This window comes from Phyllopteryx taeniolatus, chromosome 2 (genome assembly GCF_024500385.1).
Source record: "Phyllopteryx taeniolatus isolate TA_2022b chromosome 2, UOR_Ptae_1.2, whole genome shotgun sequence".
NCBI lineage: Eukaryota > Metazoa > Chordata > Actinopteri > Syngnathiformes > Syngnathidae > Phyllopteryx > Phyllopteryx taeniolatus.
In genome coordinates this window covers 19,374,249-19,391,791 of record NC_084503.1, presented here as the reverse complement: position 1 = coordinate 19,391,791, position 17,543 = coordinate 19,374,249, and the positions used below count along the sequence as shown (strand labels likewise).

Sequence of the window (17,543 nt, the reverse complement as noted above, 5' to 3'; positions counted from 1 at the left end):
CCAAAAATGTGTCATATTGTCTAACACTAAGACACACTCAATGAGATCCAGCTCAGTTTTGACCGACGCTGACAGAGGGCAATTAATTTAAAATACATACAGTATATTTGTGTGATTAGTTTGCAGAGGTACAGTAGACAGACGTTTTGCACTGCATCATAATGAAAGGTCTTTGAATGTTTTTTTTCCCTTTAATTAACTAGTTGAGAGGGCCAAAATGTACCAACTCTGAATTAAGTGGTACACTGTATCTCTACACCATTTACCGGTAAAACGTAAATAAAGATGTCAATTGTAATGCTTTTCTGAAAGGATCAAAACTTCAGATTTTCAAGTTAATTCCATAAAATCTGAAGTACCAAATAAACTAAACTATTCATTATTAGGGTGACTAACCTGCCTGTCTGTTAGCAGTAAGGCTATCCATGTCCTTTTAGTTAGTGAGGGTATTCAGGTAACAGGCAGCAAACATTAATTAATTAATTAGCATTAATTGTGCAGGTACATGAGGAGGCATGACCCTTTAACGAAGAGCTGCAGCGGTAGCGCATCATCATCACATACCTACCTTATGTTTTACAGGCTTACAGGCAAAAGAGACTTACAGTGTGTTTACACAGTGGCATCTCTGAACTAGTATTAATGATAGAGTCACTTAGCATTCAGAGGCATTGGTCTCAGCCATGCTGTTTGTTTCACAGGTCATTAAATTTATGCCGCAGCCCTAATGTTCATTATAGCAGCAAGCTGGCCAGGAGTCTGTAACACTCGCTCACTGTCTTTAATCCCCCACTGTATTCCTCCTGCTGGCTTTCTTTTCGTCTCTTGCTCAGCCTCCCTCTCACATGTCTCGGTGCATTTGCTTGACAACAATTATTTCGTGCTTTAATTAAAAGAATTGCTGCTGCAATTCTATGTCTGCGGCACACTTTTAATTCACATAGCACACCAAGCGCCAACATTATTTTTCATCCAATTACAGGACAGATGGCAAGTGTGGAAGATTGTTGACACATTTAAGTAAAAAAAAACACATTTGAAGAGCATTGGTCTTCTGAATGCAGCTTAAGCCAAACATTATTCTGTGACGCCTTTTGCAATGATAATTGGAAATAGTTAATAGCTTTTAAGGCTTTATTCCACTTCTGCTTTGAAAAAAGAAAGTCAGCAGTGGTGGGAGAAAGTGTTGAAATTCAACAGCAAAATAAATGAAAGATAAAGAAATGGCTTGAACACTCAAGAGGGAAAAAAAATCCATTGAAAGTATGCTGATGAAATGACCAAACAGACCAATTTATGTATCGAAAATCCAAGTACCTAGAAATTTGTTTTATAATGTATTATCCTGGTGGCTTCTTCTCCCCACAAAAGCCATTTTTCTTTGTCGCCTTTTCAATTTCTGCATCAGTCCTTTGCCTTACTTCATGAGGTGCCTCAGAACACCTTGTTCCAGTCTCCATTGCAAATGCTCTTAAAGGTGCAAGTTCTTTTATTGCTCCTTAAATCCAATGTTCTACTTCTAAAACAATTACTGTCCTCCAGGATAACACCAAACCATTTAAGCATCAAGAATCAAATCAATCATTTTTGAAGCACTTTGAAGGGCAAGAAACAGTTCTTATTTTTTTTAAAGGAAAAAAAACTACAAAAATCTACTTTACACTATGGTGACTTCACTGGGTATGTGTTTGCTTTCCCATAAAGAAATACAAGCAAATATAAAATTAAATTCAGGCAAAGCTATCTACCTACAGTATTTTGAGTTCTAAAACAGCAATCAAATTATCTTCTTTACACAAAAGACTTTCAAAATGATTTTGGAGTGTTTTTTGGAAATTTGCAGATCAAAGGAGGGAACTACAGACCAATTAATAAGCCACTAAAATCTAATTAAAAAATGCTGTTTCCCTAATTTTACAGAGGTCTTGAAACTTTGAACATTTATCTGTTGTCCCTTATGCTCACTTTGACCTGGTTTGAGTTTCTGCAGGAACAACATTAAACAAACACAAGCACACACAAACAAAAGCTGATAGCTTGTGGTCCATTCATCGCCTTCAATTTGGAATCTTTTCAAGAAATTAAATGCTTTATCACATTTACCCTCCAAACACCATGGGTCACAAGACAGCCTGGTACCACATCATCTACAGAAAGCTCACACTTCAGAGACCTTTGAGCACTGTGAGAAAGCTGTGTTGACACTGTGAAGGTTTAGGCCAGTGAGAGGTCAAATGTGACACAGGAAAATATAAATACTGGAGACTGAGAAGTGAACTTCCTGTTACATCGGACAGATGAAAGAGCTGCTGTTCATCAGAACAAAAGGCACATCATTGACCTTTTTTTGTCTGTTCTTTATGAGCAAAGTGCACTTGGATTTCATTTTTTGGTTGCAGTAGAAATAAAGGTCGTCAAGGATGATGGTTTTGAGCAAAAGGGAGAAGTTGCACTGAATAAAGGCATTCATTACAACCCCGGCTGGCGTATCTGGTTAAGAAAAACTGAAACATGCTTTCACAATGTCATGAAGGTCAAACTCCAATACACTGACCCCACAGGTCAGACAAGGCAGTCTGCAGAGGTCAATTTTCCATGTGTATTTTCTCAACATTCACCCTTCTGAACTCCGGGGAGGGGGGGGGGGGGGGGGGGGGGGTGCTTGTTTCTTGGAGTGATTAGATTTTAAAAAAGTGTCTACTGCTGTTCCTGGAAATGTGTTTCATACAGATATGAACCATATAAACGTATTGAGAATTTGATTCCTTGCACAATAGAACTAACTTTGCACAATTGACATTGTCCCAGATTATTGCTCGACTAGTCACTTTAAACTGCATACACTTCTTGAAGTCTCTGCACCATTTGCACAATGGTCACTGCACCAGACTATTGTTCTATTAGTTATTTCAAATTACTCTAATTGCGAGAGGACTCAGCATCATTTTGCACAATTGTCACAATAAATAAATAATTGTACCGGCATAACCACATTACTGGTAACCTTTTATTGCTCAGTGACTGTGTGTTTTATGTCTTTATGTCACAAAAGTATTCTCTGTCAATTGACTATCTGTTGTCGTACTAGAGCGGCTCCAACTATCGGTGACAAATTCCTCGTGTGTTTTTGACATACTTGGCAAATAAAGATGATTCTGATATACAGTAGCAGAAAAAGTAGAATAGGAATCGGGAAGGAAGTCAAACAGGCAATATACGTAGAACCAATATTGATGCCTAGATTATGTACTATAAAGCTTACTGATTAAGAAATAATGATACTGAGATGATTATGACTAGTTGCTAGAAATTGTTGTATTATTTTGACGACCACAGTGTAAATTGCTCATACACTAATTGCTGAAAATTATTTCTATAAAATATATTTGTTCAACAAAGCACGTTGGTAAATACTTGTATGCTTATAGATTACAATAGATTTATACAACTAAGGAACAATAAGGGTCAAACAACCAATCATAATACCCAATCAGATTTGTTATTAGACTGGAGAACTTCTGCAAGAACACGACTCATGACATGAATTGAAAACCACAAATTCACATCAAAATCTACTTTTAAATAAGCTGAGGATGAAATGTCCTGCATTTTTAGATGGCTGCTGAGTGTGTCACTGCCACAGATGGCTGCTCAAGACAACATAAGTGAGAGTCATTCAGTGGTATAAGGTGAAAACAAACAAATCTCACCTGAGATCAGTGCAAGCAGTCTGCTACACAACCAGGGAGTAGAAAAACTGCTATATTTTGCGGTTGTTTCATATCATGACTTGTACATGACTGAATACATATTTCAGAGACCATTGGAAAACTCAAAGGAGCTGTCAACTGAAGGCCTCTTTATACTCCCACGCCCGCATTGCAGCACATGACCGACGGATTGGGCCGCGCGGCCCCTATGTGTCACTTGACGCGCACACGGCACAAATTGTCGCCTCGCGCAGAATGCCGCAGAGATCATCTCTCGTGATTGGTCCATTTTAGTCACATGCTGTGATGACGTACTCAGCTTTCCCCTCGGTTCCTCAATACCACCATCCAGACAGATTTAGTTGGCCCGCACATACCACCTACCCCACCGCCTTCTTGATTGATTTTGCAATATAATTAAACGCATCATCTGGTCATCTAGGCGGCACCGTGGACGACTGGTTAGCACATCTGCCTCGCAGTTCTGAGGACCGGGGTTCAAGTTCCAGCCCCGCCTGTGTGGAGTTTGCATGTTCTCCCCGTGCCTGGTTTTCTCTGGGTACTCCGGTTTCCTCCCACATCCCAAAAACATGCATGGTAGGTTAATTGAACACCCTAGATTGTCCATTGGTATGAATGTGAGTGCGAATGCTTGTTTGTTTATATGTGCCCTGCGATTGGCTGGCAACCAGTTCAGGGTGTACCCCGCCTCCTGCCCGCAGTTAGCTGGGATAGGCTCCAGCATACCTGCGACCCTAGTGAGGATAAGCGGTGTAGATAATGGATGCTTGGATGGATCTGGTCATCTAGGTGAATTTGTTCTAGCAGGCACTGTTCTACGGTCGCCATTGTTGTTACTTTGTTTTCTTGTTACGGAAAGTAAAAACGGCTACTGGAATTGGATGTAAAATGCAGAGAAAAATGCACCCTGTGGTGTCCTAGCCAATGCCAGTCGTAGCGACACCCCCGACTTGGAGGACAACTGCAGCAGATTTTCAAAACAGTGTGCGTGGGTCGCGCTCGAGTATAAAGGCGAACTGCCCACGGGATAGCCACAGTGACGTTAGCGCAGTATAAAGAAGCCTTAAGTTAACATAAGTTCATAAGTTGATTAATATTAATACTGTTGAGGGTCAAGCAGCCCTGGTAGCCAAATTACACTCAAACAAAAATAAATTAAGTGTGTTTTCAATTTCTTGCATGTGCATTATATAAAATACATACTTTATTCAACCCTTTTTTGGGCCTACAATCAGAAGAGTCTGGCTGTGTCAGCCCTTTTCCATGTTCAAATATGTGATGGAGCTGTCGTCTGTGTCGTGAGGCAGACCTCTGCCTTGCTGCCTGGTGACTGATGTGCACAAGGCCACTGAAGAGAGCTTTATTAGGCGGTGCCGAGGACTCATCACTCTCCCTTTGACATATTTGGGGCTTACCTTGGTGTGGGGGTTGGGGCATTCAGTGAGCACTCAGCGGGATGTGAAACAGGCCGTACAGGGCATAACAGCCAAGTGAGAAACAGGTTGGCTTGTGTATGTGCAGCTCTGGGTGTAGGGTGAGTCATTCAGCAGGGAATGCTCTAAGTCGTCATACTGCAAAAAGCGAAGGCGCCATCACAAATCCATCACTTAACCCTCTCAGCTGACACACAGGTGAAAAACCTCTCTCTCTCACACACGCGCGCACACACACACAAGCTGCAGAAGTGGCTTCGCCATGTTTAAGGTTGCTTCTGGTCTCAACCTCACTGTAACAGAACCGGGACACATTGGCGCACAGAGCAACAGAGAGAAAGAGAAGCATCCTACCATAATAAAGCAGCACTAACTTCCACCAAAATCCATCCTTGTCAATAGTTGTTTCACGATTTTATGCTCCATTAAATATAAATTCACATTCGTCAAAAAATCATTAGGTCATTAATTCTGAGATAAAAGAAATTAATATGACACTGCTGTCAACAGAAAATTCATTTCAGAAAAGTTCAGCAAACTGCAGTGACGGTACCTTGGCTGCATTTCTCTTGTAGGGATACTCTCATAACGTCCACAATAAATGTCTCTTTTTGGTCCCCACTTTTTGGTTGTACTCGAAAGCCCACACAAAGGTGAAAAATATGTCTTGGCAAATTGTTAATGTTGACCATAAATATAGTATACATATAGTAGTTTGTGTATATATATATATATATATATGTATATATATATATATATATGCAGGGAATGCTATATAATGCATTTCCTATATTTCTGGTGTTGTTAGTAGTCACAGTTCCAGGAACATCTAAATAAATTAGAATAGTTTCAAAAGTGTAATTAGTTAGGTAGTTCAATTGAAAGAGTGAAACTCATTATACAGATGCACTATACACAGTGAAATATTTCATATTTTCATATATACTGCATAATTTTGACAATTATAGCTTACAGCAAATGAAAACCCAAGATTCACCGTCTCTAGAAACTAGATTATGCAACAATCAAGAACCAATGAAAATGTTTTTTAATGAAGAAATTAGGCAGAACTTTGCCCTCTGAAAAGTATTTTTCCCTAGTGTTTAATGAATCAATATAATGTATGCGTACTGAAATAAAATAAAATAAATCTAATTTATATATTCTAATTTATTGAGATGTACCTGTACATTTGGTCACACTAACCTCCACAGCTCCTGTCAGAACTTTGGTCAAATCATCAAAAGCGTGAGTGTCGAGGAGGCGTATGAAGAATGTTGCTTGTCATCTCTCATTCCGTAGCAATATAGTGCCCGAACATGTCAAGTAGTTCTGTGTAGCTCTCGACGTCCAGCTGTCTGAGGTCAGAGCAACAGCGAGGTTCGCAATGAAATCTTCAGATCAAGTGTCCTCTCTGCAGCATGTTATGAAATCCGGCGTTGTCCCCAAGTTAGAAAAGGGTCGCATGTCGACAGGAATAAAAGTCGCAATAGCCCAGTCAAGTTATTTTGCCCTGTGTGAATCATGCTGTCCAAATACGTCTGGTAAAGTTTGTTGGATGCGTGCCCCTTGTTTTTGTCTGGCACTTACTGTATTTTCTCATTGGGTTGATGTCGGTGTAAATGTGATGTTGTGTTTGTTGTATTTCCACCGACGTAGTTGTAAGCACTGTGTGACACTAGCGACACACCGTTGTACTTTTGTCTACGACATGCGTGCCATCTGGGTCATACTTAACAATAAAATCAAAGTACTTCCAAATGCCAGATTTGAAGGACGGTGGAGGATTTTCAATATCAGGACAGGTCTATGGAACTAGCCATGTTGCAATGGCGCGTAAAGGCCTCTTTATACTCCCGCGCTCGTGCGGTCGACAGCGGCCGCATTGCATCACGTGACTGACGCATTGGGCCGCCCGGCCCCTATGTTATGTTGTTAAAGCTTGGGGTGCGTTCGGAAACATTCTCCGGTGCTGCTCTGATTGAAGACTCTAAATTGCCCGTAGGTGTGAATGTGTGCGCAAATGGTTGTTTGTTTATATGTGCTCTGCGATTGGCCGGCGACCAGTTCAGGGTGTACCCCGCCTCTCGCCCGAAGATAGCTGGGATAGGTTCCAGCACGCCCGCGACCCTTGTGAGGATAAAGCGGTCGAGACAATGGATTCATGCTCTGCTACACTTGGGACCACGCACTCTGAGAATAGAGTTAGGGCGTCAGGGTGACTTTCTGAACGCACCCTTCCTTGGTCGGAATGAATGCGAGAGCAGCGTAGTGGACCTGCGCTCAACAATAAGGCGTAAGAAGGAGTAGTTTAGCACAGCTCCTCATTGTCAGAGGTTGATACAAAATGATGTGTTGTCATTTCGTGCGTACCGAACCGTGACCACTGTATCAAACAATTTGGTACACATACATGTACTTTTGTACTAGTGAACATATACTTTCACTTTGAACATAACTACACAAGACATAATTGACCTAAAACCGTGACCACAAAACTAAGATACGAACCGAACCGAACCATGGATGTTGTGAACCGTTCCTCACCTATTAGTGATGCACCCAAATGCAAATTCTTGTCAGGGTGAATTTCTGAACGCACGCAAAAATTAGGGAACAAAGGCCGAAAACTGAATTACCGAACTAAATTATGCCAATTATTAGTAAAATAGCACTTATTGCTTTGGTTGCAGACCTGTCAAACCTATAGAATTTCACTTCCAGAACGACTTGTCTGGAGTTCCACATTTTTATGCACGCATGCACACACGGGCACACGAGCAAACACACACACACACACACACACACACAGAGGTGACCTTTACAGCAAAAATGAATACATGAATAACACTAAAATCTGCAAATGACAAATCTGCATTTGGCCCGCCAGTATCCCCCTGAGGTGAGCTTCAGAGAACAAATGAGGGCAGTTGGATTTAATCTGCTGCCTTTGGGACACACAAATGCAAACACGCACGCACGTACACACACACACGCACGCACGCACACAAAATCAACCATTTTTACAATGATGTCAGACAACTTCTAATCTATATCTTTTGGGACGTGAAACAAGAGTACAAGTTCTTCATTTATTGGTACGTTTTAAATTGTAAAGTTTCTTTTTCTTTTTGTGCCCTTTCTTGTGCCCAAATTGAATATTGGTGGAAAGACTCCCACAGATGCCAAACAAATGACTTACTGATGATGCAAATAACAGTAATATTGAAATGTGGTTGCAGATCAATTAAAAATACCCTGATACTTTTTACAGCTAATGTCATCTGCCCACCCTTTGTGGTGTGTTTTTCTTAGTGACGTTACGAGATATGCTGAGTCTTCGAAGTGTGTATCAGGTGATGAAGGGGGCGTTTCCCCAAAGTGTGTATGGAGGCTTGCTTCATTTAGGAGAAGAGCTCGAAGTGATGACGTCTGAAGCCGTGCTGCCCGGCTGGAACACGTGACGTTTTTTTTATTTTTTATTTTTATTTTTAAAAACTAGAGTCACATTCAGCTCAATGGTTGGATAAAGATTTTATAGCTTGTATAGGCTACTACAGTTTGGAGAGTTTTTATAGCGTTTGCAGAGTTTGGAGAGAGCTTGGACAGTCGAGAGAGTGGGCGATTATAACTCGGAATAGCCAGCGGTAGGTGCACTTGACTCTCAACCTGGGGGATGGTGATTGCATGAGTTTCAACCCCTGGCAGGACCACACCGGATAAATAACTATCATGAGTTGAGACTTATTAATTAGTTTTGTTTATCAAGAACTGCATTTGCCACCGTTTCTCATATTTCTCAAAGGTGAGGTGTTTATTGTGTTCCAAGAAAGTAGGGTGCAATAAAACCTCACTGTGAGAGAAAAAATTACTGTACCCGAATTTATATAAACTTACTTTGGAACGAATCACTTAAAACCAAAACAAACTGTTGATATTTATGAATAAGCACTTTCAAAGTCCTCTGCCCCCTTAAGCCCATGCCATTTTCCAAAAGTGAGAGAAAAACATTATACAACCCGCCATACCAGTGATGATGAACACTTTAAAACACAGAGTATGTTCAAAAATAATTTATAATACAATTTATGTCAGGAAATTATTTGGTCAGTCGGCTTTACACGATCAGGATTTTTGGGGCCGATCACCGATCCGCAAGTTTAAAAAAAACAATAACCGATCACCGATCCGATCACAAGATGGAGCAATGTGTTTATTTACACGACTTGTTCATTTATTGTAAATACTTGTGTACTGTATACTGTATCCATTCATCCATCCAATTTTCTGTACAGCTTATCCTCACAAGGGTTGCTGGCGTGCTGGAGCCGTCCCAGCTCAAATTATTCGCTAGCATTTTAGACAAAAGTTAAAACACCAATGACCTCTAGGGGGCATTCAAGGATTGGCCACTGACATAAGTTTAGGTCAAATCAACATTACATGACAGAAATAATGGGTGCTAACTTAGTGTAATTAAATTACTTTGCATCCATCCATTTTCTGAACCGCTTCTCCTCACTAGGGTCGCGGGCTTGCTGGAGCCTATCCCAGCTATCATCGGGCAGGAGGCGGGGTACACCCTGAACTGGTTGCCAGCCAATCGCAGGACAAACAAACAACCATTCGCACTCGCATTCACACCTTTGGGCAATTTAGAGACGTCAATTAACCTACCATGCATGTTTTTGGGACGTGGGAGGAAACCGGAGTGCCCGTAGAAAACCCACGCAGGCACGGGGAGAACATGCAAACTCCACACAGGCGGGGCCGGGGATTGAACCCCAGTCCTCAGAACTGTGAGGCTGACCAGTCGTCCACCGTGCCGTTTAAATTACTTTATTGCAATTAAATTACTTTAATAAATACTGTTTATGACATGCTTACTCTAACTTTCTCACTGTCCCAGCTATATGGACGGGTGTTGTCCAGAGTTCGAGTCCGTTTGACACTTTTCTTTTTTTCTCCCACGCTGCGTCGCTTGAACGCGGCATGCTCTCGTGTACATTCTACAGGTGCTGGATCAAATTTGTTGTGTTGAAGCATTTAGATGACGTTTCCCACGACGTACTTCAGTTGTGCACAGACTGCAAATAACCTCCGCTTTGTTTGTCTGAGACACCGCAAAATAGTTGCACACCGACGACGTGTTTTTTCACCCACAAGATATTTATTTAAGACTTTATTGACCGTCAGATAGTTACAGTACTGCGCTACAAGACACGTGACAAGGCTAAAAATAAACTAGCTTTCGGATTCATACGCGACGAAGACGCGGAGTTAAATGTCTTGTGCAGAGCCGATCGATGACGTCATTGATCGGATCGGCGACTTATGACATGGAAGCCGATCAGCCCATCAGCATAAAATGCTAATTAGCGGCCGATACCGATAACACCGATCAGATCGGCGTAAAGTCTATTGGTCAGACATTGTTTTTTTCATACAAAAGAGCCAAAAAGACAAAAATAGATCATATTTTCACACATGGTTAAGATACAGCTGGTTAAGATACAGAGGCGCATCACCTCCCGTGCTTGCTGTTGTCAACATACTTGCACCCCGTTTTCAACATTTATTCCCACGCCCGAAACTTTAGAGCATAATTCGACAGAACACCAGCATGTTTACGGACAACCGTTAGCGCTAGCACTAGCTTGCTAGGCTACATAACATTTTGTTGCCTGCTTGCGAGCCGCATCGTATTAAAAGTACCTGAACATACTTCAAGCGATCCTTGAATGAACATCCTCTCCCGAGCACCTGTGATGACCACCACACGTTTTTCCTCATGTTACCCCTCTGCACAATACATTGGCACAGCGCGTTGTTGTCGTTGCCATGGTAACCAGTGTATCCCGGTTGTGTTGACCGGTGATGTGTTTTCTGGTTCCACCTCTGCAACAGTGTTTGATTTGACAAGATACAGCCCAGCGATCGTAAAAGACGGGATCCGGTGGTATCGGAATACATGTCGTGTAGTGTTGCCACTGTCTGACCAAGATACGGCAATCTTTTATTGCAGTAGTATGACATACTGCAATTGTGAAAGACCAAATTTGTCTTGTAGTCTGATCCATGGATTCAATGACTGACTGAAGAAGCTGTTTGCTGAACAGATTTATTGATAATGTGTATGTGTTTGTGTGCGTGCAACAGAAAGAGAGCGAGAGAGGGAGAGAGAGTCTCTCTCTCTCTCTTTCTGTTGCACGCAGGGTGAAATTAAGATTACAGTATGGCACGTATCCCCAAGAAGCATGTTTTACAGTGATTTATGACCATAAAATAGGGCTAAACAACAACACAAACATCAGCAACTTACCGCAAGGTGTTTCCTCAAGTTAGAAGTCGGATGAAAATAGCCACGTTTGGGAAGACGCAAGACTAAAAGCTTTGTTTTTCGGAGTCTGCAAAGTAAACACTCACAGGGCCTGACCTGCTCATCTATCGTGTGTGTGTGTGCATGCATGTGTGCGCATGTGCGTATGCTGAAGTGAGCAAGCCTTGGGAAAGAGGTTGAGGTATTTGGTCTGTTAAGCATCTGTCATTAAAAAGTGTGCGTTGTGTCTTTCATGGCCGACTGCTTCTACCTCAGCCCATCTATTTTCTGAGGAAAGAACCAAGCCACAACAAGCACTGACTTCAATGTTTACAATAGCAAACTGTCTGTATATATACAATATTATTAATTGTTCTATGAACCTTTATATTGAGAATGCTAAAAGGTATGTGAATTCATTACAATAAAATAAACTAACAGGGTTTTGAAACGCTATACCTGGTTCAGTACTTTAATCTAAGCAATACAGTACTTTGTGTAATTCATTTTGTTTGTTAAATGGATATACTCCGCTTCTCATTCAGTCAGCTGTCCCTGAGAGTAAGCAGACAAGAAAATGGCTTGTTGGATGGCTAACAATAAAAGCCTTACAATGTACTGTATGTATGCCGAACTGCTAAGCTTTCCCAAGGCCAAAAGGGAATTTAGTGGTATACCTAGAATCCTTTGGGGAAGAGCAAGGCTCTTCTTTTCGACTTCAGTTCTGCTGTCAACACCATTCAGCAACATGAGTTCACCTGGAAACTCCAATAACTCAAAAGGCATCAGAACAAGAGGTTTTCATTAAAATCAACTAAAAAAGCTTAATCGACCGCAGCAGTCACCCAAGTGATCATATCTAATATGGTGCTTGTTTTTTTTTTTCTCCAAGAACGTTAAGGGTAGGGATGTACAATAACTATCGGCCCGATATTGAGGAAAAAATATGTCACCCTTATCGGTCCAAAAAAAAACTGGACTGACAACAAGAACCGTATCATTAAGCTGCACACTGGTCGCCACTTGCCAGACTTTTGCATGGCTCCTTACAGTCATGGATATTATGACCAAAATTCATTGTCTACGACACCAAAAATTATCGCTAGCACTTGCTGAAATTATAAGCATCTAGTCAGTGACTGAGTTCGTAACTGCTTGCAATGACCGCAACCACTACTTGAAAACACGACAACTTGCTAACCTGCAGATAGGGGTTGCTGTTTGCCTTCTTTATGTGGAGGCTGGAGCACCATGTAACATCCACTGCCACAAGTCTAGAACCCCCCTAATTACTTGATGTTCATCACAGCTTTACACTTAGTACTTACTTCAAATGTGATAATGTTGAAAAAGAACTACTGATCAGCACTGCCAGCACACAACTCGCAACTATACAGATAAAGTGAGCTTTCAACTGAGCACATTACTGAAATTCACAAAATCTGCAAACTAACAAGCCCTACCATCCACAAACTTAAAGGATGTTTTATTCTCCTCTGTTTAATGCTGATTCATACCATGTTTCTTTATTTTGGTCCTTAATTCTTTCTGCATTTATTAGGATACACGGGTTCACATACTGCACACAATGCCTCCAAAACGAGAAGCCTCCCCACCCCCAACCTCTCAGAACTTAACAGGCCATTACACGCAGAGCACGTACTATTACACATGACCGTCAGACCCCCCCCACCCTCCACCCTCCGTGATCCTCATCAAGTCACACGTACAGACCCTTGGCCTGGAAACAGGCACGCTATGTTGGGTGTGTGCTCAGCACAATTGTATTAAACAAAACTGTAGTTATTTTAATTTTGATAAAATGTAGGCTCTCATCCAGCACTGACAATAAATATGCAATTACAAATAAATAAATTAACAAATAAGTAGCAGCAGCTGAGTTGACCGCCATCAACAAAAGCTGGATACACACTAGACTTCCCGAGCGATGCTGAATTAGCTTGGCTGGCAGCACAGGACCTCAGAGGGCATGGTGGTGCTTGGCCACCCAGGCGGTGATATCGTGAGCTGCTGATGAAGTGAAGGGTCACTACGTGGCTAAGTGAGACCTCACACCGGACAAGCAGGCCAGACCTCTGGCCACGGTGGCATATGGGTGTGAAGGAGGTGTGGAAGGCGAGGAGGGGGTGGCCAAGCTGTCCACTATGCCTCTCAAGAGACCCCCAGCTGTCACAACAGACACTTACCAGTCCACACACTAAACACCCACCAGGGAGGAAAGGCAGCATCCTGCCCCTCAAAAGCAAGGAAGGAAAGGTGGAAGGATGGACAGAACAAGGAGTAATCTCTTCTTCCTGTTACTGCGATGTTAGTGAAACACTAGGATATGACCCACTCCTCAACTAAATACGCCACTATTTCTCAGGCAAGACTCCAACCCTGCTAATTATAACTGCAAAAGGATGACCTACATGATTATTTTAAGCCTGGACTAGACTTGTGAGAACCACTGAGCAGACAGTGCCAAAGCCTTAAACACAATACAACACATAGCAGCACTGCAGGAACAAATTTAAGTTTCTTTCATCTGGAAGAGATACAAAAAGAGCCAAGCAAACACATTATTACAAATAAAAAATGTACCTTATTATTATTTTTTTTAATCTAAAATCCTATGGACATTATGATACAGCTGAACTTGATGGAAATGGACAATCACAAACAAATTGCAGTCGGTGACTGACCCTCGCACACCTACCAACTTGCTGCAACATACAGTATAATGCACCTGGAGCGCCACCTATATTACTTTATTGAACCACAAAAATCACAACACGACTGTCAAGGAAGAGATGAATTGCCCTGGCCGCTGTGGTTATATTTTAATACAAAGAGAGGAAACGGGTAAGAAGGAAGGAGAGACTGGATATTTGAGAGGCTGCTTGTTAAATAAGCAAAGAAAAGCAAAGACAGATGTTCAATGACCGCTCTGAACACATAATTCCGTACGTCCATTCGGGTCAAAGAAAGATGCCATGATTTGCCTTTACGCCATAGGTACATAGTGAAATTATAACTATAGCCAAATATGTTTTTAAATAAAACAATATAGTGGGATACGGAAAGTTTTCAGAACCCCTTAAAATTTTCACTCATTGTTATATTGCAGCCATTTGTTAAAATCATTTAAGTTCATTTTACCTAAGTTCAACGTACACACAGCACCCCATATTGACAGAAAAAAAACGTAATTGTTGAAATTTTTGCTTATTTATTAAAAAAGAAAAACTGAAATATCACACAGCCATAAGTATTCAGACCCTTTGCTGTGACACTCATATTTAACTCGGGTACTGGCCATTTCTTCTGATCATCCTTAAAATGGTTCTACACCTTCATTGGAGTGCAGCTGTGTTTGATTATACTGATTGGACTTGATTAGGAAAGCCACACCCCTGTCTATATAAGACCTTACAGCTCACAGTGCATGTCAGAGGAAATCAGAATCATGAGGTCAAAGGAGCTGCCTGAAGAGCTCAGAGACAGAATTGTGGCAAGGTGCAGATCTGGCCAAGGTTACAAAAATTCTGCTGCACTTAAGTTTCCTAAGAGCAAGATCTTTTTTGGGGTTGTTTGTTTGTTTAAAGCATCTTCTGTTCCAATTAAGATTCACGCATGAACATAAATCTAAAATGTCTACGCAGGTTAACTCTCTTACTTTTTGGAGATGATGTAATCAGAATGCTTTTTACCAGATTTTGTTTGTATTACATGTTGTATGAAGTTGCATTTACAGTAATTGTAATAGTGGGACCTTATTGGCAGGAATGAGAACTATTTACCGGATTTCAACCAGTTAAATCAGCTGATTAACATGAGCACAATGACATTTGATTTGGGCTGGACAAAGCCTTTGCTTGTATTTTGGTTATATTGCTATACCTCCCTTAATGCAGCAGTGATCTCATTCAACAGGATAGTAAACACTTTCCCTTCACAAACACTTCTTATTTTAACACACCCCTCATACCCTCTGTCTGTTGAATGCTGCCTCCAACATTCCTCCAACAATCACACTGCCCTCCACAAGTTCTTTCCACATGAGAGCCGATTGACAGTGTGTCCTGGTACCATGTGTATCACTTAACCCTGTGTCAAAACACAGGTGTAATGTAAGCCCAGAGTGCAGGCAAAGGTCCTTTACTCATAAAGGAATGCAAAAGCTGGGAATAGCATCTTGCATGTAAGCGAGGCCGCTAACAGAGGGTACAGAAGTGAGCTGCGGGGAGGGGAGTTGGAACATGGCCAAACACTGACAGAAGAGAGGGCACCCCCTCCACTTTAGGGATTTAGAACACTACGGGAAGTAAATGTGACTCAGCAAAGATGAAAGGATGAAGTGACGAGGATGGCTTTGGGCCACTAATAAAATGTTTAGAGTCTTTGGTCTTACCACGGTGTGCCGTATATCCGGAATCCCTTTATGGTGACGTCCGAATCCTGCAGGTACACACAGTTTGTGAGGAGCGACTGGACATTGTCAAAGTCCTCTGGTTTGAGTTTGGAGACTGAGGGGAAACGGTAGTAATCCTGCTTGACCAGCTCAGCCATAAAGTCCTTATCAAAGGTCAACTCGTGGTTCCCGGCGATTACCACCTTAAACTCGTAAGGAAGGCCACCTGGGACAAGGACAAACAGGGAAATTGGTGAGCTACAGCCCCAAATCTTAAACAATTCTTTAACATCTCAGACACGCGCTTTCTAATATAATTTAAAATTAATGTATAACAAAAGTCTGCTAAGGAGGATCATTTTGTACAATCCAATTAAAAACAAAACTGTCCAAAAGAAATACAAATGGCAAATACAGTATCTGAAAACCAGAATTTATTTAGAGGAAAACCTTCTTGTAGTTGAATATCTGCATTTTGGGCATGGGCACATCCAAATCGTTTATGGTGTTGTGTAGCGCAAGGATATTGGATGCAATTAAAGAGGAATTATTATTGTGGAAATTGTTTAAACAGTTAATATGAAATGCAGCCCACATAGCTGGAAGACTTCCTTGTGAATAGCCTGTCTGTCCCTGATAGCTTTATACAGAGTCATAGAGGTTACAAGCACATCTGATAGTTCTGCTTGACCACAGCAGACCACTATCCATCTCAGCAGACAGCTGGAAACGCCTGAACCTGAACTTCATAGCGATGAACATCTATTACTATTCTCACCCCTCATCATTCAATGTCTCCAGTGACCTTTTTATGCTTCCCTGTCTGGGTGATTTGTCCCTGCTCCCTTTCGGCAGCACAAAACTAACTTACTACTTTATTCTAGCCGATTGAGCACTCAACAAAAGGGTCTGGCCTTTATCACCCTTCTGTTCTCCCTCTGTACATTTCTTTTTCACCACTTTTTTTCTTCTTCCACCTCAATTTTTTATTTTTTTTTAACTTGCAAGTATGTACAGATGTCATGCGTCTGATTTACATGTAGCAAAAACTGAGGGATATTTAAAAGTACAAGAACTTCAAAACATAATTTGGTGGATTATTTTTACGATGTAACAATGCATTATTATTGCATTACATTATTACACATTTGCTCTGGAAACTGTTTATTACCCTTTTAAATGATGCATCTTGGTAAGGAACAGAAATTTGTGGTATGAGCAGCACTTTCTATTGCACGCATGTAAAATGTTCTTTCAGTGTCTATGGAAACCTGTTTATTCTGCTGTTGTCATTAACTCTTATTTGGTGTTCGGTTATGGATTGGATGATTAAAGTGTTATTATTAACATCAGTAACACAGGACATACTCTTTATCTTTCTCCATTGAGATTGCCTTCAATGATGAGGAGCTTCGTTTTTCTCGTGATGGAGGTGGTACTCAAAAACACATCACACTGCCTCCATCAAAGGTTGTTACTCATGTTATCAATGGTGTCGTAACCAGCACAGTATTCTCCCTATGATCCAACTTCTGCATGCACAATCTGGACTCATTGTTGACCAGAATGTTCAAGAGTAAACAAGCATAACATGCAGAGTCAGCAGACACTGCTTGAAAAAACGAATTCCGAATCATAATTTTTGG

At 41.3% G+C, this 17,543-nt stretch overlaps 1 protein-coding gene across 3 annotated transcripts in view; it reads right to left on the bottom strand.

The window, feature by feature from the left end:
- The window catches only part of mpped2a (metallophosphoesterase domain containing 2a), a 76,418-nt gene that overhangs the window by 20,231 nt on the left and 38,644 nt on the right, over positions 1–17,543 (bottom strand). For all 3 annotated transcript variants that reach the window (XM_061764401.1, XM_061764383.1, XM_061764392.1), the window contains exon 4: positions 15,898–16,123. In XM_061764401.1, the coding sequence (XP_061620385.1) occupies positions 15,898–16,123 (226 nt within the window). The remainder of the gene's footprint in view (positions 1–15,897; positions 16,124–17,543) is intronic.